Here is a 22,220-nt window from a genome sequence, read left to right on the forward strand (position 1 = left end):
TATGTTGGATTTTTGAGTTAGATCACTTTGTTAATTTTTTTCCAATTGAGTCCTTAAAAAAAAAAAATTGACTCACTTTAGTCCCTTTCATTAAATTGGGTTAACAAAGTTAAGTTTTTTATGACCTGACACCTTGACGTGGAAAGTTTTTAGTATATAGCCTTCGCAGAGGTTTTTATAAGTGGAATTTCATAACATTAAACATTTTAAATTAGTTATTTCTGAAATGTATAATGTGATTAGGAATTAGGGTTCATTGAAATTGGGATTAAAAATCTGAAGTAGAGTGTTCTTGGACGTTTCGCGAAGTCGTTACTAGAGAGGGTATTTGGTTAATTAGGATTTTGAAGGTTCGTGATTGTAGTGATCCTTGGTATCTGGAGGTTTGACGTGAATCGCGAAGTCCTTGGACGTGTATCGCAAGTGGTTGGAGTGAAATTTTGTGGAAGGTTAGTATCTATAGTATTGGTATATTTCAATTTGATATTCAGTGTTTTTTTGTAGTTATGTGGCCATGCTTTTTAGAATGTGGGGTTGGGGTTGTCCGAAAACGTGTTGTATGCATATTGTGGTTCTGGTCCCCATAGTTAAAGTTCCTTTCTTCTGTCATTATCACTTGGTATTCGTTTTAATATACGATGTTTCTTGTCGTTTTGTGGTTATTTATAGGTGTAGAATATTGTTGATTGTGTTATCAGTTATAGAGAATGATATAGAGGTTGTTATTCACCATGGGAGGAAGTTCGTGAACGAAGGGTGCCTCAAGTATGAAGGTGAAACTGATACTATGTATTTTGACCCTGACTTGTGGAGTTACTTTGTTGTAGTGAGTGTAGTAAAAGAGCTTGGGTATGATGGATTTAAGGTATTGTGGTTCTCTATTGGATGTGGTTCTGTGTTAGATGATAGGCTAGAAGCATTGTGTGATGACATAGGAGCCATGCATATGGCGAATTTAGCTAAGGTAAATGGTCAGGTTCATTTATATGTTGTGCACATTGTGTCTCAACATGATGTCATTCACATGATTGAATATGATGTTGATGAAGGACGTGAGGAAGTTGCACCAGTAATGCATGACGGTGGTAAGGGTGCAGTGTTGGATGAGAGGACAAAAGAAGATGATGGTGGTGTAACTGAACGGTTTGGTCAGGCCACAAAAATACATGATGTTGATGGCGTATGTCGTAGCCAATCCTTGGGAGATGGTGATGTAACACAATAGTTGGATGAGTGGGTAGGTGCTAACAATGACAGGATAGAAGTTGATGATGATTAGGCTGAGAAAATAGAAGCAAATGATGTTGAGGGTGAGAGAATAAAAGTTGATGAAGGTCATGGTGAGAGGAGAGAAGCAGATGATGTTGTCGGTGAGAGAATAGAAGTTGATGATAATCATGGTGAGGCTAAGAGGAGAGAAGCACATGATGGTGAGGGTGAGAGGTTAGAAGTAGATGATGTTGAGGGTGACAGGTTAGAAGTAGATGATGTTGAGGTTGACAAGATAGAATTAAATGATGGTGAGGCGAACAAAATAGAAGTAGTAGAGTTGGAGGACATAAAAGTACAAGTCTGTGAATGGAGTACATCAGATGATGATGATAATTGTGAGGTGAATAGTATGGATGGGTTAGTTAACATAAATGTCTAGTATGACTTTAGAGAAAGTGAAAGTTCTGGTAATATGGAGGTTAAAGTTGAATTTGTTTTACTTGAAATAGAGAGGTCAGATTGGAGTGCTATTTCTGAGTCAGATTTGGAAGAACATGACATTAGTGATAGTAGTGTGGCACAAAGTGGGAAAAGTTTGTGGTGAACATAAATGAATATTCATGGTCCTGCAGAAAATAGAGCTTTAGTGGAATACCTTATGTTCATGCATTGGCAACAATGAGGTTTCTAAACATAGATGGAGACGACTACATACCTTCTTGCTTTCAGAAGTCAACCTATGAAGAAATTTACTCCTCTATTATCTATCCTATTAATGGAAACAATCTCTGGGAGATCACCCAATATCCTAACGCCATGCCTCCATAAAAAAAAAGTTGTCTAGCAGACCTAAGAAGTAAAGGAGGTTAGAGCAGTGGGAGATGAAAAATGATACCACAAGAATGACAAAAGGTGGATTGCTGAAGAGATGTAAGTTGTATAGGGAAGTGGGCAAAAACATAACACGTCCCAAAAGAAATGAAGAACCTGTTGTGCAACCATAGGGAGAAGAACCCATTCCATTTTCTGAGGGTCAAGCACATGCAAAAGAAGTTTAACCATAGGACGACATGTTTAATAAATATTTTAATACATGAAAGAAAATGTAATAGATGAAAGCAATATTTTATCAACAATGTTTTATGTTTCAGTATTGTAGATATTGGTATTTCTATCAACAATGGATGACTACATTTTGGTATTAATATAACGTATGTTATTATGTCCATCTTCATATCAGTAATGGATCTCTACATTATGTGCCATTAACTGTTGTTGTACTACTTATGTCCATCATAGACTTATGTTTTTTTATCTTTAATGAATATTGACAAGAATGGGAATAACTTATTCTTGTTTTGAGTAATGGGTCTTGAATTCAGAATGTTACTGTAAAACTGATCCTGTTAAGTTCAAAGTAATGTTTTGGAGTTACTTTAAAAAGCTTGGTGTTAATTTCATTTTGTTGAAGTAACGTTGGTCAATTATGAATGATAGATTTTATGCGTCCTTCCTGTTCCACCCTCCATCTCTGCGAGAGCTGATAAAGCGGAATTGCTTTCGACACTTATTGCAAGTGGAAGATGAACACGAATGCCTCATAGACATTCTTGCATCTTGCGCTTTCCCACTTTCGTCTTGCAAACTTTCAAGTGCTTTCCAATCTTCAAGAACAATAAACCTTAAATCCCTAAATCCTCATGTTTACATTTAACATCATCTACACGTTTTAAAATCCACCAACAAACATTAATTTTTAAATGTTTAATGTTATCAATTTCCATGTATAAATCTCTGCAAATGTCACATACTAAAAACTTACCACATCAAGATGTCATGTCATCAAAAACTTAATTCCATTAACCAAATTTAACAACAATGACTCAATTGAGTCAACTTTTTACTTTTAAAAACTTAATTGGAGAAAAAATGAAGAAAATAATCTAACTGAACAAACTCAACATAAATAAGAATGGAAAACCCAACATAAATAAGAATGAAAGTGGTTTAACCAACTAGTAACTACTAAAAAATAAAGTAGGTGTATTTGTATTTAAAAACTAGTAACTACTTAAATTATTTTTAATTGATTTTTAAAATTTATTATATTAAAAAGTATTCGTTTTCTTAAAAAAATCTTAAACAAACATTCCAAAATGATTCTAGATATTCAAACACTTCACGACATGATATGTCAAAATCAAATCCCAATGGGTCACTTTGGAATATAATTTATGGCTTGATTTAAGCGGAAATTTCTTAGAGATTTAGTCATCTCTTGTACAAAGTGAGATGAGACTTGATATAAAAATTGTTATTATTCATCACTTTAGCTGATTCACGTTATCAAGGCTAAAAATTATCTTTTTTTGCAAAGTTGATTAGTTAAAGCATTTATTTAAGTCTAATTTGACTAGGACAACCTATTATAACCATAACAAACAAAGGTACTCGCATTAGTAAGTTTCTTGTACAACTTTCAGAAAGTTGCCATGAAAACCATTAATGGCAAGATGGATTAAATTAGCAATAGCTAGCACTTTCCTCGTTTAAACCACTCCACATTGCCGCTGATATGTCATTTTCAATTGTAAATATTCACTTCATTTTGAACCACATCATGATAGTACAGCACTTACATATATCAACTAATGTCAAATTGAGTAATCAGTTTCATGCAATGGATTAAAAATAAGCTTGGCAAGCAAAGTTTAAGAAGGTATCCACGAGTTACTTCATCATGCTCCAGTTGCTTCCACCATTTCTTGTTCAACTGTGCTTGGGGTAACTGGGTAGTAATGGTAATGCAGTTCACCAACATCATCACCAGACAATTTCTTCCATCCATTTGGTCCCACATAGTATACTAAAATCATATAAAATTTATAAATATAAATGATGCATCAAAAATAGCACCAAGTCAACTATAATGAGGATAAAATTACTGTATTAATATTTTCACCCGACTAAGTTAGAGACCATGGATTATTTTCGATTGTTCATTTATATGGATATAATAAAATGCACATTATGTTTTGGACGATCATGAGCAGTTGTGCTCCGGAAAAAATGGGCAAGTGTACCTTAAGAGAGGTTATATCAATTTAGTTACCATGCATTTGTCAGTGTAAGTCTATTATTTTCTTGCTGGTGAGGAAGAGGATAGAAACAAAAATGTCATGATTTAGAAGCAAGTTTGTGATGTAGCTGGGTTAATAACGGGGATAGAAAGATAGATACCGCTAGCAACTCCACCGCTGGCCCCATCACGAAATGTTGCGTGATAAATTGCTCGTCGAGCAAGTTCAGCTGCCTCCTCAATTGACAAGTCATATCGGTACCTGGTATAACAAGGAAAATGTCAAAAAGAAAATTGACATGAGATTTATGCGAGATAGTTAAATACATAGTTTAACTAACCCGCTGTCCAATACACCATAAGCATATGGCGAACCAGATCCAACAGAGAATCTAGTGCCTTTAAGTCTTCCTCCTTCACTATCAACATAATATAGACCAGGTCCCTAAAGAGAGATTAACGGTTGTAAGTAGCTATTGGACTAACTGAGCATAACGTTGTTCAGTAACTTGACAAGTGAATTACCGTCTCATCCCATCCAGCAATCATGGTACCAACCGATAACCCCATTCCACGATAAGAGTATAAAATATTGGCAAGTAGCTTGGAAGCTCCTGTTACTGAAATTCTTCTTTTATTCGCCAACTCATGCAAACGACACTACAAAAAATTATGGAACAGATTAGAGAATACATTTCCATTTCCAACTTCATAAACACAAAAGGATAAAGCATCTTGGAAAGGAAAACCAAAAGATAGAAAACCATACAACTTTAAGTTTATATGAATCAGTCATTTAGATCTTCTGTTAGGCTTAGTTCTGTTAGTGGAAGAGCTCCAGCTCATTAATGACCCAAGCCAAGTGTCCATAATCTAGAAGTTTTATATCATTAGGAATAAAAAATGACAGAATGGGGAAAGGCTTAAAGATCTTGCTGACTAGGCAAGTTAAGCAGAAATGGGTTATATGTATAGACATGTAGGAGGAGGTCATCAGTTAAGCGGAAGAAGGGAGGAGGGGGGAGCAGTTTTTAGCAAGCCTCCTGGGCTGTAAGGTTACAGGAAACTGTGTGCCATAAATCAAAAAGGAAAAAACAATAGTATATGGAGATTAAAAACACTAGAAATCTAATGGAAATTTATAAAAAGGATAGTACAAGTTAATGGTTTGATGTCAACCAGACTATTAGCCTGCTATTGTTTTGGCAAGAACTGCCGTGATAAATGATCAGTTATTTAGTTAGTCAATCTGAATTCATTACCAGTTCAACCAAAGAGTGTAACTAATGGCATACCCCTAACCATGGCCTAGCACATTCATGAAGAGTTAGAGTTATCTATGGAAGATGGGCCTAGAATCTTTTTCTTAGGCCATCTTCAGCCATCATGAAGATCCTAGAGTAAGAATAATTTTTGGACCTTGTATTTTGGGCCAAGTAGTCAAGATTTTATTTGGGCTTTGTTTATGGGTCAAGTAGTCTAGATTTTATTTAGACTTTGTATTATGGGCTTAGTATCGTAGGATTTCCATTTGGGGCCTTGCATTTTGGACAAGAAGAGTAAGGTTTTGACCACCTAAGTCAACATTGGGCCTTAAGCCCAACATTGACCAAGGGGTAAACATTTTTGACCAAGCTTGGAGGACAAGGAGCTCATTTTCGTCCTAGACATGTGGAGGCACCCTATTTGAGAGTTTTTCCTCTTAGTTAGTGGCCATGTGTCACCCTAGGAATGGAGAGTTTTTCCATATATAGTGGCCACATGTCACCCTCTCATTTGAGTGGATTTTTGCCACTTGTCTCCTTCCTATTGGAGAGGATTTCTTCTTGCTCTCCAAGCCAACCAAGGTGGCTCTTTTAGGTTAAAGTTTCTGCCTATTTAGAGACATCTTAGCCTATAAATAGAGGTGTCTCTCCTTCATGTATTCACCTTTGAAATTAGAGTAAAGTTATCCTGTCATTTTGTGCACACAACCCCTTCTAAGGTCAATCTAGGCTAGAGCAACCCAAGTAGCCTCCTCTAGCCACCTTCCTCCAAGAGTTGGCCCAACCTCTCTTAGAGAACCACCAAACACACCTTCCATCACCATTCAAACACACAAAACCGTGACAACATCCACCTTATACCACCACCATTTCACATTTCATCAAAAGCCATGAGCATCTTGATCTTTTGGCTTGGTTTCTTCTAGATTTGGCTTGTCTTAGCTAGAGCATTGCCATCAGAAACTTAACAGATCAAAAATCAACCGATCCAAAAAAATCAATGTCAATTAAGTAACATTCCAAGTACCAATATATCTTGTTAGATGTTATTATATAAGAAAAAGTAACGAAAGCCTTCACATTGAAGTGCATGCACATATTATTTATATATATATATATATATATATATATATATATATATAATAATAATAATAATAATAAAATACAGTAGCCCCTTGAGATTTATAAAATATATTCAAACATGCTGGCCAAGCACATAATTATAAATTAAAGTTGATATAGGTTAAAGGAAAACAAATTATTGACAAGGTAAATAAAAATTAGATGTGAAAGCTATATCACACCACTGGGACAACTAGATATAACGAGAAAGGAATTGGAATTGAAATTGAAAAATGCATTTTACTTACACAATTGCACCCTATAAATTATTCTCTCTACATTTCATCACGGTAAAAATAATAAGAGAAAATTAGAATTAAGAGTTTAGGATATCTCTAAATTACATAACCATCCATCTAAAGAATTTCTCTTAACAAAGTTACGTCTGAATAGCAGACTACCCACCCATCATTATTTCCAATTTACCCACTTTTTTATGCTCCTTCTTTGCATGCAAAAACAGGCTAAATGCTTCCTATGCACAAGAAATTTTTAGGAAATGAATATAAATATACTTCAAAAAGAAGGTTCATTGTCACCTACTCCACTATAGCAGCAGCAACAATATCAATAACAAAATTGTAAGGAAATAACCAAGGAATGCCAAGGTGTAGGAGACTAGGGCAGAAACTCGGTAGGAGACTGGTCTAAAAATATAAGTACATAACAGACAGAACAGAAGCAAGCATACAAGATATAAGGTTCAAGGTATCATAGATTACCTTGATACCGAGATTCCTGTGCCAAAATTGACAATCAGCAGCACCTCCAGCCATAGTCCCAAGCATGTACGGATTGATTTCAATAATCTTCTTCACAGACTGCGATGCTGGAGACAGCCAACACTCAAAGTTCAAGAACTCACGCATCATTTAATTCGAAGCAAGTAACAGAAAATATCTGACTAACTTACCCAAAGGAACAAAGAAAAGCGAAAATGCTATTAGATTTAACAAGCACTCACATATATATCCTCCCATGCTAGCTCGAGAATCAGCTGCTACCATGACGCCCTCCTTAAAGATAAAAGCAAGAGTCGTTGTACCCTTCGCGGGCTTCACCATCTGAATAGCCTCTTTCAAGAACCCATCGAACTATCACCAACATACACACAAAATACCCAAACGCATCAGTTAAAACCATCAACCTTCAACCCTTCTCTATTAAAATTTAAACCCTAGCCAGCTTTCAATTTTCTTTCCCCAACAATTTCAGAAACAAAACCTCAGCCCAAAATTCCCCTCTGAAACTTTTAACAGTTTCAAAACCTGAATACTCACGTCATTGGAATTCGGAAGGTCGAAGGACGGAGCGGCGGAAAGTTCTCCAACGACGTCGCTTTGAGGTGCAAGCAGTGAGGGAAACGATTCAAGACCAGTGGTATCGAGCTTCATGATGGAAGATTAGTGACCTAAATGAAAACAAACCTTAAAATCAAAATAACATAGAAAAGTAGATAATATATATATAAAATGGGGAGATATGAAAAATAATCGCAAATTTTGAGAACAGTTTTGGCACCTTTTCTAGTAGAAGAAGCAATTGCAGTGAGATCTCAATTGTCGAGTTTGAGCAATGAGGGAAAAAGTAGAAAGACACTGTTTTTCAGTGTTGTGTTGTCTTGAGGAAAAAGGCAGGACTTATTTGGGCCGGCTCGGCCCACATGTATGTGCTCCTTTTATAATGGCCCATGTTTTTGCTAAGTTTTCTTTTTCTTATTTTTTTACTCTCTTTTTTCGCTGCATCTAATCACAAACTATTATATGATAAATTTATTGAATTTTAAAATAATTAGCCGAGAAATAAAAATAATAGTACTTCTTATAAATTAATGATATAAAGATTATATTTTGTTTTCCTCACTCTAATTACCATAGGCTGTTCCTTCCTGTACTCCGTCAAATTTCTCCCTCCCCTCCGTTAAAAAGCTTCGGTTTCCGTATTAGGAGGGAGTGATTGCTTTCTCAAAAAAATTTCCAGAGTTGTTTATAGTGTTCCGGAAATAAATTCCGGAAGTGATGAGGTGCTAGAGGAAATAGACTGGAAGCAATAGCCATTACTAATAATGATTGGCACATGCTTATAGCCCAAAACATCTATAACTGTTATTAAGATGTTTGGTTGTTCAACAGAATGTATAGATTATTGGAAACAAAATTTAATTATAACAAAAATATCAATATACTCTTATTTTACTTTTTTATTAGTAATATTTATATAATTTAATGTATAATTATTTTCTCTTTTACTTTCCATAAAAAAAATAATAAAAACCTTAATAACTTTTTTTCTCTTACAAAACTACTTCAAATTTATCTCGTTCTTTTTTCTGAATAAACTTAAAATAAGGTGAAGTCACACTTCAAAAGGCTTTTATATAATTGTTTATTTTGTGTTACCGTGCATCTTTATTACTTCATCATAGGTCAAATCCTTCATTTTCACCATCACTTTTCTACCTTATTTAATTGCTTGTCATGGCATTTTGATATCAAACTCTTGCTAAGAAAGAAACCCTTCACATGTGAAGGTTGTATTACAATGTTGCATCTTCATATTATTGCAAAATGCCAACAACAAATAATTAAAACTACGAACAAAGATTTTTCGAAGTGTATATATTTATTATTCTTAAAAATTTATTTGTGGTGTGTTGCATAAGCCCTTAGAATATAACATGAACTTTTCAAAAAAATTTGAAAATATCAAAACTAGTAAGGAACTCTAAAAAAAGTAAAATAATAAACCCAAAATGTTATAAGAAAGAAAAGAGAGAAGGAAGAAATTAAGAGAAATAGGAGAACGAGAGAAAAATGTGTGTTTTGAAGGTGAGTACAAATCTCTATTTGTAAAGATGGAAAAGGATCAAAATCATAGTCCACCAATGACTTGTGGAACCTTGCATATTTGGTGAAAATTGTGCACTGATCCAGTCTTGTGATTTTCGTTTGAACACATGAGAGAAGCAACATTTAAAAAGTAATGTTCATCCATTACTTTCTTTGTAACTAAGTTTTTCTATATCAAGTTTTACAACAATCTCCCACAAATTGCAAAAGACTAGAAAGAAAGATTGAAAGAAAGAGAAAGAAAGTAATTTTCATGGGTTTTATAAGATGTAATGCATCAAAGCTGGTATAGCAAGTTATATGAACCAGTCCTAGATCGAAAAACTTAACACACAGTGTAGATGGTATAACAAGCTATATGAATCAAGGACGCTTGACACGTGTTAAAGGTTCATCAATCACAATACACCCCTACAATCCTTGTTGTTAACGCTATGTTGCGCTTACTAGGTCATGCACGTGCCTAGTATTTGTCCGTGCTCTAAAGATTATGTCTCGATCCCATGCAAGCGACCTCATTTGACACTCATATAAGTGATTTCATCAAGTGTATGCTGTAAATCATACTCTACCCATAAGGGATATGAAGATTATTAAAACTTTTATTTAAACTAAAATTCTTTCACCTAAAAGAATTTTATTACAAAGTTTAAACTCTCAATAATGCAGTTTCTATCACTTTCACATATACCATAAGAATGAACATATTTGATTTAAAAATCAATTTAGTGTTATTAAAACTAAAAAGTTACATGTTTTTACCCATATGAACCTTATTCATGGGACCTCCAATCACAAACGTTAGGTTACCATCACTTGTTTATTTGTAAGTGGCTTAAGTCATATTTCCCTCAATGTTTCTAAGATCATATTTCTTTTCAAAGGTTTTGTTATAAGATCTGCTAGATTCCATTCTAACTTCACATAACTAATGGAAATAGTTCTACTCTTTAGTAGTTGCTTAACCAAATTGTGTCTTAATTGTATATGTTTATTTCCATTGTAATTATTGTTTTTAGCTATAACTATTGTCGATTGGCAATCACGATGTATTGACACTGATGGAGTTGGTTTCATTCATAGTGGAATGCTCACTAAGAAATGTTTGAACCACTCAATCTCATTATTAGTCATCTCAAGAGCAACAAACTCATATTTCATTATTGATCTTGCAATAAATGTTTGTCTAGTTGATCTTCATGTAATCACACTACCCCCAAGTGTGAATACATAACAACTAGTGAATTTTATATCATTTGAATCAAAGACCTAGTTAGCATCATTGTACCCTTCTAGTACAACGACAAATCCATTATATGTAATGGCATAATCCATTAAACCTCTTAAGTACCTCACAAGTCTTAGAAGTGCATCATAATGTTCCTGATTTGGACATTAAGTGTACCTACTCAGTCTACTACGCCATAAGTAATATCAGGTCTAGAAAAGTTCATCAAATGCAATAAGCTCTCAATTATCTTGACACATTGAGGCTGAGATATAGATTTTCCTCTATTTTTTATTAATTTACAGTTAGCTTCATAAGGGGTACTCACTATCTTGAAGTCATAATATCAAACTTCTTAAGAAATTTCTCAATGTATTGTTCTTGGGATAGTACTATACTATCTCACTTCCTTATGATTCTAATACCTAAAATTATATTGGTTTCACCCATATCTTTCATTTCAAAATTCAATCCTAGAAACAATTTAGTTCTAGGGATTATCTCATTCCATGTACCAAAAATTAACATGTCACCCATATACAAGAATATAATGACATAATCGTTATTTTTATATTTAGAGTACACATATTTATCAACATCATTAAGTGAAAAACCACCACATAGCAATAAATTATCAAGTTTTTCATGTCATTGTTTTAGTGCTTGTTTCAATCCATACAAAGATTTTAAAAGTTTACATATTTTATTCTCTTGACCAGGTACTACACAACCTTCAGGTTGAGTAATATAAATCTTCTCCTCCAAATCACCATTCAAAAAGGCAATTTTAACATCCATTTGGTGTATCACTAGCTTATGGATAACTACTAAGGCTAACAACACTCGAATAGAGGAAATCCAAGTCACACAGGCAAAGGTATCAAAATAATCTTTGTTGGATTTTTTAGTAAAGCCTTTAGCTACTAACCTTTCCTTATACTTCTCTATAGATCCATCAAGGTGATACTTTTTCTTAAAGATCCAATTACAACCATTAGGTTTTGCTCCGTTAGAAAGATCTACTAAGGTCTTAGTAATATTTTTCTTAATTGATTCAATTTCAGTCCATATGGCATTATCCCATTGTTTTGCATCAGGAGCACTAGTACCTTCTACAAAGTTAGTTGAATCATTATCAACTAGATAAGTATAGAAATCATTACCAAAGGAAGTTTCCTTCCTCTGTCTTTTACTTCTTCTCAAATCCTCGCCTAATGTGTCACCATTATTATTATCAATAGGTTCAAACTTCTCACTAACCTTTAAGGAAAAGACATGTTTAGAAAACTCGACATTTTTCGTTTCTACTATAGAATTACTCTCAAGCATATCACTTTTAAGAACAAGAAACCTATAGGCAACATTATGTTCAACATAACCTAAGAACATGTAATGAGAGGTTTTAGAGCCTATTTTCTTTTTCTTAGGATTGGTTTGTTATAATATATTAATATTATATTATTGCAAAAGTTAATGTGTGCTTTAAAACCATTAAATGGTGAGCTTTAATGTTTGGAACGTTGCCACCCAACGTTCATTTTCTTTCAAATGTGGAAAATTGTTTTAATTAAATCATTTATGGGTTTTAATTTCCTTTTATTTTCTTGATTCTTTCCAGCTCTATAAATAGGGAGCTCCTCCTCCATTCCAAGACACACCAAAATTCAGTCTTTCTCATTCTTCTCTTTTCTGAATTTCATTCTTTAGCTCTTTCTCTCTTCTAAAAATATTCTGGGTTATTCTTATACTCTGTTTAGAGTTCCTTGCTAGTTCTGAGATCCTCAGACATTCTGAGAAGTTCCTGTTGTATCCTGGGGGACTTGCGCAACACACCGCGGATAAGTTCTTAAGGACAGTGACTCTACACGCCTCAGGAAATACTATTTTTGTCAGCTTTTCCAACAATCTTAAGAACTTATGGCTGACATCAACAACATGCCTTCAGAAAGCCAAACCATTGCTTCCGGAACCCAGACGGTCTTCGCAAAATCTCTTCCGAACGTGTCAAAAATCGAGATTTTCTCTGGACAGAACTTCCGACGCTGGCAAGAACGCGTTTCCACCCTTTTAGACATGTATGGAGTTGTTGCTGCTCTTTCATCTCCGAAGCCCGACTCCACTATTCCTTCAAACTCAAAACTAGTTAAAGAGTGGACTTACGCGAACAAGGTATGCCGACACACTCTGCTTAGTGCACTTTCTAATGATTTGTTCGATGTGTATTGTTCGTACAAGGAAGCAAAGGACATTTGGGACTCATTGATTCTCAAATACACTGCCGAAGATGTTGTCAGACAAAGATTCGTCATAGGAAATTACTACCGTTGGGAAATGATCGAAGACAAGGACATAAAAACTCAAATCAATGAATACCACAAGTTGCTCGAAGACATCAAAGCAGAAAACATTCTACTACCGGATGAATTTGTTTCAGAACTTCTGATCGAGAAATTGCCGCCATCCTGGACAGATTACAAACAACAGTTGAAACACAGGCACAATCAAATGTCTCTACCAGAACTCATTACACACATAATAATTGAAGATACCAACAGGAAGGAGTCTGCTACTACAAGGGCCAAAGCTTTATCTGCGAAAGCAAATATGGTAGAAGTAAAACCTGCTCCAAAAAGGTACGAATACAAACCTGATCACAAAAAGAAAAATAATTTTCTTAAATCTCGTCCCCATGAATCTAAACCCACCTTTAAAAAGAAAGGAAATTGCTTCGTATGTGGGAAGCCAGGCCATCATGCACCACAGTGCAGACGTAGAGCGAGAAACGACAATCCTCCTAGGGCCAATATAGCCGAAGGAGATGACATTATTGCTGCGGTCGTTTCTCAAGTGAATCTGATGACCAATGTGAGCAAGTGGGTAGTAGACTCTGGTGCTACTAGGCATATCTGTGCAAACAGAAGTGCTTTTACCTCTTACACTAGTGTAGGGGATGGAGAAGAACATGTCTACCTCGGTGATTCCAGGACCACTCCTGTTCTGGGAAAAGGAAAAGTTCTTCTCAAACTCACATCTGGAAAGACTCTGGCCTTGAGTGATGTGCTACATGTGCCATCAATCAGAGTTAATTTAATCTCTGTAGCACTATTGGGAAAGGTGGGGGTTAAAGTGTCATTTGAGTCTGACAAGATCATCATGACAAAAAATAATGTGTTCGTGGGGAAGGGATATTGTGATCAAGGACTCTTCATTCTAAATGTTTCTGAAAATATTAATGAATCAAGTTCTTCTGCTTATATTGTTGACTCGTATGATATATGGCATGCTAGATTAGGACATGTGAATTCTTCATATGTTTTGAAATTACAACGACTAGGATTAATTAATATGCATGATAAACAGAGTAGAAAATGTGATATATGTGTAGAATCTAAATTAACAAAGAAAACATGTTTTTCTGTAGAACGCCAAACTGACCTATTAGGGTTAATTCATACTGATCTAGCTGATATGAAACAAACCATGTCTAGAGGAGGTAAAAATTATTTTGTGACCTTTATAGATGATTATTCTAGATATACCAAAGTTTACTTAATCAAACATAAAGATGAAGCCTTTGATGTATTTTTAACCTATAAGGCAGAAGTAGAAAATCAATTGAATAAGAAAATTAAAAGGATTAGATCAGATAGAGGTGGTGAGTATGTGCTTTTTAATGACTATTGTGTTAAAGAAGGAATTATCCATGAAGTGACCCCACCATATTCACCTGAGTCTAATGGAGTAGCTGAGAGGAAAAATAGAACCCTTAAGGAAATGATGAATGTTATGCTTGTTAGTTCTGGTGCACCTGATAATCTTTGGGGAGAAGCCTTGCTTACTGCATGTTTCTTACAAAATAGAATACCCCATAAGAAAACCGGTAAAACTCCTTATGAGTTGTGGAATGGTTACCAGCCTAACCTTAAATATTTAAGGGTGTGAGGGTGCTTAGCTAAGGTGATGTTACCTGATCCTAAGAAAAGGAAAATAGGATCTAAAACCTCTGATTGTATGTTCTTAGGTTATGCTGAACATAGTGCAGCCTATAGGTTTCTAGTTGTTAAAAGTAACATACTTGAGAGAAATTCTATAATGGAGACAAAAAAATGCTGAATTTTTTGAACACGTGTTTCCCTTAAAGGTTAGTGAGATGTCTCAACCTGTTGATGATAATGATAATAGTAATACCATAAGTGAGGATTTGAGAAGAAGCAAAAGGCAGAGAAAGGAAACTTCCTTTGGAGATGACTTTTATACTTATCTTGTTGATAATGATCCAATAAGCTTTATAGAAGCTACTAGTGCTCTTGATGCAAAACAGTGGGATAAGGCCATTAGGACTGAAATTGAATCAATCCAGAAAAACAATACTTGGACTTTAGTAGATTTGCCTAAAGGAGCAAAACCCATTGGTTGTAAGTGGATCTTTAAGAAAAAGTATCACCCTGATGGATCCATAGAAAAATATAAGGCAAGATTAGTAGCAAAAGGTTTTACTCAAAAACCCAACATAGATTACTTTGATACTTTTGCTCCAGTGACTATGATTTCCTCTATTCGAGTGTTGTTAGCCTTAGCAGCTATTCATAAACTAGTGATACATCAGATGGATGTTAAAACAGCCTTTTTGAATGGTGATTTAGAGGAGGAAATTTATATGACTCAACCTGAAGGGTGTGTTGTACCTGGTCAAGAGGATAAAGTATGCAAACTCTTAAAATCCTTATATGGGTTGAAACAAGCACCAAAACAATGGCATGAAAAACTTGATAATGTGTTGCTTTGTGATGGGTTTTCACCTAATGATGCTGATAAATGTGTGTACTCTAAGTCTGGAAATGGTGATTGTGTCATTATATGCTTGTATGTGGATGACATGTTAATCTTTGGTACATGCAATGAGATTGTCGCTAGAACTAAATTGTTTCTAGGATCAAAATTTGAAATGAAAGACATGGGTGAAGCCAATGTGATTTTAGGTATTAGAATCATAAGGAAGGGAGATAGTATATTACTATCTCAAAAACAATACATTGAGAAACTTCTTAAGAAGTTTGGATTTTATGACTTAAAACCAGTGAGTACCCCTTATGATGCTAACTCTAAATTAATGAAAAATAGAGGAGAATCGTTATCTCAGCCTCAGTATGCCCAGATAATTGGGAGCTTACTGCACTTGATGAGTTTTTCTAGACCTGATATTGCGTATGCAGTAGGTAGACTAAGTAGGTACACTCAATGTCCAAATCAGGAACATTGGGATGCACTTGCTAGGCTTATGAGATACTTAAGAGGTTCAATGGATTATGCCATTGAATATAGTGGATTTCCCGCTGTACTAGAAGGGTACAGTGATGCTAACTGGATCTCTGATTCAGATGAGACAAAATCCACTAGTGGTTATGTATTCACACTTGGGGGTGGTACGATTACATGGAGATCGGCCAGACAAACAATTATTGCAAGATCAACAATGGAATCTGAGTTTGTCGCTCTTGAGATGGCTGGTAGTGAGGCTGAGTGGTTGAAAAACTTCTTAGCAAACATTCCACTAGGAATGAAACCAACCCCATCTGTGTCAATACACTGTGATTGCCAATCGGCAATAGCTATAGCTAAAAACAAAAATTACAATGGAAAGAATAGACATATTCAATTGACACACAATTTGGTGAAGCAGCTGCTAAAGAGTGGAACTATTTCCATTGATTATGTGAAGTCAGAACGGAATCTAGCAGATCCTCTGACAAAACCCTTGGGAAGAAATATGATCTTAGAAACATCGAGGGGAATGGGACTTAAGCCACTAGCAAACAAACAAGTGATGGTAACCCAACCTTTGTGATTGGAGATCCCATGAATAAGGTTCATATGGGTAAAAACAAGTCACTTGTTAGTTCTGATAGCACTAAATTGATTTTAATCAATTATGTCCATTCCTATGGTGTGTGTGAAAGTGCTAGAGACTGCATTATTGAGAGGTTAAACTTTGTCATTAAAATTCTATACGGTGATAGAATGTTGTCTTAAACAAAGTTTTAATGATTTTCATATCCCTTATGGGTGGTGTATGATTTGCAGCATACACTTGATGAAATCACCTATATGAGTGTCAAGTGGGGCCGCTTGCATGAGATCTTGGCATGATCTCTGGAGCACTCATGAATACCGGGCAAGCGCATGGCCTAGTAAGCGTAACACAGCGATAACAGCAAGGATTGTGGGGGTGTATTGTGATTGATAAACCTCTAACACATGTCAAATGTCTTTGGTTCATATAGCTTGCTATACCAACTACATTGTGTGTTAAGTTCTAAATCTAAGACTGGTTCATATAGCTTGCTATACCAGCTCCGATGCATTACATCCTATGAGACCCAGAATAAAAATTTCTTATTTTTTCTTTTAGTGTTTGAACTATTTGAGTTAAAGACTATTTTCTTTCAACTTCTTTTGCAATATGTGGGGGATTGTTATAATATATTAATATTATATTATTGCAAAAGTTAATGTGTGCTTTAAAACCATTAAATGGTGAGCTTTAATGTTTGGAACGTTGCCACCCAACGTTCATTTTCTTTCAAATGTGGAAAATTGTTTTAATTAAATCATTTATGGGTTTTAATTTCCTTTTATTTTCTTGATTCTTTCCAGCTCTATAAATAGGGAGCTCCTCCTCCATTCCAAGACACACCAAAATTCAGTCTTTCTCATTCTTCTCTTTTCTGAATTTCATTCTTTAGCTCTTTCTCTCTTCTAAAAATATTCTGGGTTATTCTTATACTCTGTTTAGAGTTCCTTGCTAGTTCTGAGATCCTCAGACATTCTGAGAAGTTCCTGTTGTATCCTGGGGGACTTGCGCAACACACCGCGGATAAGTTCTTAAGGACAGTGACTCTACACGCCTCAGGAAATACTATTTTTGTCAGCTTTTCCAACATGGTTAACATCACATTAGCTTGGCACCCTCATACTCTTAGATATTTAAAGTTGGGTTGATAACCTCTCCACAACTCACATGGGTTTTAACATTTTTCTCATGAGATATTCTATTTTTTTAAGAACTCACAAGACCCAACAATAATATAATCTCCTTCAGTTATATTTTCCCTAGGAGGATTGTAGTTTCTTGCTTTGCGCCTGCATTATGGTGTATGATGACCCGACTTTCCACACACGAAACAATTTTCTTTCTTCTTAAAAGTGGGATTAGATCCGTTGGAACGATATTTTCAAAAATTATTTTTTCTATAATTGTCAACATCCAATTTCGTTCGGATAAATAAATAAATAATTATGAAATTTATTTTATCTTATTTATTTTTTATGTTGTTTTGTTTTATGTTATTGTTACTTTTATTTTTATTTTAGGTTATTTTGAGCCATTGTATTATATTACATTGTATTTTATTCTATTTTATTATATTGTGTTTTATTTTATTTATTCTTATTTTATTCTTGGTTATTTTAATTTTTTGGTTATTCTAATTTTATTTATTTATTTAGAGTTATTTTATTTTAGTCTGTTTTATTTTATTCTATTTTTACGTTCTTTTACTTTAATTCATTCTGTCAAATGTTAAAAAAAAACAGAAAAGAAACAAAACATAAAAATGTCAGTCCAATTTGAGCCAACTTTAGTGTTTTGGCTTTTTGGTTCCATTACGCCATCTTCCATTCTGGTGCAAATCTTCTGCTCGTCATGCATGCTGCATCTACATTGTCTTAGCAAAGCAGAACAGGATCGGACAAGCCATGATTTTGACTTTAAGCTTCATCTGAAGCGTGAACAAGGCTAAAGGGGGAGACATCAACACAGAACCCATCATTCGCCTCTCACAAAAACTTCTATTCACTCTCTACTCACTAAACAGGGAGACACTACTCTCAACTCCTCAAGAATTTCCTCCATCAGGCACACCCACCATTCCCCAACCTACATCCTCATTCACTCATTTTTCCTAGCCGCTGCCCACGGTAACAATAGAAACTCCAACCTTTGTCTCCCTTGCAAGCCACCATCAACCGCTTGGATTCTCCACTAGACCTTGACTCCCCTCACCCAATCATCAACCATCATCCATATTCACACATTGCCATAGCCATCTTGACACTTACGGCTACTACCAACACCCTTCCACCATCCTCATCTCAGTCAAATATTAAGTTTCATCCTTCTTATCATACTTCTCTCCTATTTCCCCTGCATTCAAACAAAAAAAGAGAAACCCAATTCAACATCCTGTTCGACTTCACCCATCAACCGCCAAAAATCCTAAGGGCCACTTCCATGCAAAGACATAAAACACAATACAGAGGAGGAATTCCCAGTCACGACATTGTGGTGTGGCGGTGAGCGGCAGCATCAGCGAGGAGCCATGATTTGCGGTAGTGAACTTGGGAAAAGATGAACCCCATTTGAAGGGAGAAGATGAGCTGGTAGCATCGGTAGCAGCCTCCAAGGCTGACGGCGGCGAAGTAGAGACGGTCACCTGCATCAACGACGCGGTATCGACGGTGGCTCCGACCGGTGGGAGGGGAGCGTCGGCGAAACCATGGCCTGGTGTTTGTTTGTCCATGAGAAAGTGGGGGTTTCCGTTTTGTGTTGAAGAAGAGGAGATGAATTAGGGGTAAGGGCAGCTTTCTTGGCTTCTTTTGTTTGAAGTAGAAACGCTGTTGTGAATCTAAAAGAAGGAAGAAACTTGGTTTCTTATCTGAGAGAAAAAATGGGCCTTGGGCTTGGATCGTACCTCTACAAATTCATTGTTGCACCCCTATTCTCGTGGACTCGAACTATACACACATTCCTGGTTTTTAATCCTGGTTTTTAATCTTTGCGTTCCTACTCTTTTACTAAGCCTTTCTTGTTTTGTTGTTGTTTGAATTTTATTTTATACATTTGTGTTTTTTCTTTTTTTTTTGTTGATTATTAGTTTTTTTTACTGGATGTGACCTGTTTTAAGATAACCCCACCCCTTTGCCTTGTGTTTTATTTTATTAGGTTTGTTTGTCTACTGTATTCCATCTCACACACTCATTTTTCTAATGAAAATATCTAATAAAAATCAACAAAAATAAATAAATAAAAAGATAAAAAGAAAAAAATAAAATTATAAAATTTAAAAAATGGCTTTAGGACATCTGATCCATCTCCGTTTGCAAATAAATAAATAAAATTTTGATTTGTTAGTTTTTTATTATATAGATTATAAAATAACAAAAATAGTCTTACTAGTCCTTAATTATTTAGTACCCTTTTAAAAACTACAGTATAATTTTAGTTTGTTTCATTTTTAGGTATCTTTAAACATTCTTACGTAACTACTACTTTTACTTTATATTTTATAATTTCATTTTAAATACTTATATAAATAATATTGTCATTTTTACAAATAGATATGTAAATAATATCATTGTTTCATTTCAAATACTCAGTAAATGTTATTCTTATGTTATATTAAATCCTTACGTAACTATTATTACTATTTTTTAATCTATTTTAAATATTTTTGTAAATACTATTTTTATATTATAAAAATTACAAAAAATGAAAGATAAAAAGTAAAAATTATAAAGCAAAAAATAATTAAATATCGTTTTAATAATATGAGTACTTGTGCGATCGTCTCCATCAGCTTAATACTCACTATCCAAAATAATAAAAAATTAAATAATAATATGAATGCTCGTGCGATCGTCCGCATCAGCCTAGCACTCAATACCCTCAATTTTCCTAAGTAAATAACGGTATTAGCACATGTGTGATCGCTCACATCGTCCTTGTGCTGGAAACCTTTTCTCTTTTTTGATAAAAAATACCAAAAAAATATTTTAAAGGTTAAGCATATATGTGATTCTCGCATCATTCTTGGGCTAAAAACCTTTTCTCTTTCTTTTATAATACCAAAACATATTTTAAAGGTTAAGCACATGTGTGATCGCTCTCATCGTCCTTGTGCTAAAAACATTTTCTCTTTCATTCATAAAAAATACCAAAAAAATATTTTAAAGGTTAAGCACATGTGTGATCGCTCACATCATTCTTATGCTAAAAACCTTTTATCTTTCTTTTATATAAAATACAAAAAAATACATTTTAAAGGTTAAGCACATGTGTGGTCGCTCGCATCGTCCTTGTGCTAAAAAACTTTTCTCTTTCACTTACCAAAATCCAAAATCATTTCAAAACAAATTTTCAAACAATTTCCAAACAAATTTCTCAAACAAATTCAAAAGAACTACGTAACCCTAATTTCTCATTCTGAATGAGAATACGTAGGAGCAAGGTCAATCCTTGTCGGGTCCAAAAAACTAAAAAATATATTTTGTCTCTTTAGAGTTTTATTTTAGGGGATAGTTAAACATTTTGAAAACCACATCGTATTCGCGTATTTAGTTGAAGGTATTGCCTTAGGGCAGGCGTTGTAGAGTGTTAATATCTTCCCTACATGTAACCGACTCTCGAACCCAGAATCTGGTTCTTGTAGACCATGCATTATCATTTTATGATTTTTCCGTAGTTTTCCAGAATAAGCTATGATAGCGACCCCAAATCTCTTATCAAAACTCGTTCCTTTTTTTGGATCGTCGTCCCGTCACGATTCCGGTTGCGACAATTATGATCAGGTTTATGTTCGTACATTTTTTGGAGCATGTTTGTCTTATGCCATATTTGCTTTTGCAGACAAAGTTTTGGCCCTCGCAGTAGCACACTTTGTCCTGTTGATATCTTTAATAATTATATGTGTGATGAGCTCTGAAAGTGACATCTGCTTGTGTCTATGTTTTAGTTGTTTGTAATCAATTCAAGATGGCGACAATTTTTCGATCAAAAGTTTTGAAATAAATTCATCGGATAGAATTCTCTTTTTTGATATCTTCGAGCAGCTTGTAGTACTCATTAATTTGAGACTTTATGTTTTTATCTTCAATCATTTTCACGCGGTAATAGTTCTCAATGACGAACCTTTGTTTGACGACATCTTCAATAATGTATTTGAAAATCAATGAATCTCAAATGTCTTTTACTTCCTTATAGGAACAAATCATTAGAAAGTACACTAAGTAAAGTGTGTCAACATACTTTGTTCGCATGAATCCAATCTTCAACTTGGTTTGAATTTGAAGAGAAACTATAATCGGATTTTGGAGATGAAAGATTAGTAATAATTATGTACTTGTCTAAAAAAGTATACTCACGTTCTTGCCAACGCCAAAAATTCTAACCAAAAAAGATCTTGATTTGCAACACATCCGAGAAAGGTATAGCGAAGACCAACTACGTTCTGGAAACAATGTTTTGATCCTTCAAGATTGGGTTGTTGATATCAACCATAAGTTCTTAAGAATGTTGTAAAATGTTGACAAAAAATAATAAAAGCCACGAATAAAGATTTTTTCTAAATGTATAAATTCACTTTTTTTTAAGGATAGGATATCATGAACTTTCCAAAAGTTTATGAGAA

At 34.6% G+C, this 22,220-nt stretch overlaps 1 protein-coding gene across 1 annotated transcript; it reads right to left on the bottom strand.

Moving 5' to 3' along the window:
- Positions 1–3,788: 3,788 nt before the first annotated feature.
- Positions 3,789–8,333, bottom strand: LOC108323419 (proteasome subunit beta type-5). The gene is made up of 8 exons (XM_017555870.2): positions 8,200–8,333; positions 7,959–8,089; positions 7,643–7,772; positions 7,401–7,507; positions 4,817–4,951; positions 4,633–4,736; positions 4,453–4,553; positions 3,789–4,078 (listed from the first exon to the last, which is right to left on the bottom strand). The coding sequence occupies exons 2-8, from the start codon at positions 8,070–8,072 to the stop codon at positions 3,951–3,953; spliced, it is 819 nt and encodes a 272-aa protein (XP_017411359.1). The 5' UTR covers positions 8,073–8,089; positions 8,200–8,333; the 3' UTR covers positions 3,789–3,950.
- Between the last annotated feature and the right edge of the window lie 13,887 nt (positions 8,334–22,220).

Source organism: Vigna angularis, chromosome 4 (assembly GCF_016808095.1).
Source record: "Vigna angularis cultivar LongXiaoDou No.4 chromosome 4, ASM1680809v1, whole genome shotgun sequence".
In the NCBI taxonomy this organism is placed as follows: domain Eukaryota; kingdom Viridiplantae; phylum Streptophyta; class Magnoliopsida; order Fabales; family Fabaceae; genus Vigna; species Vigna angularis.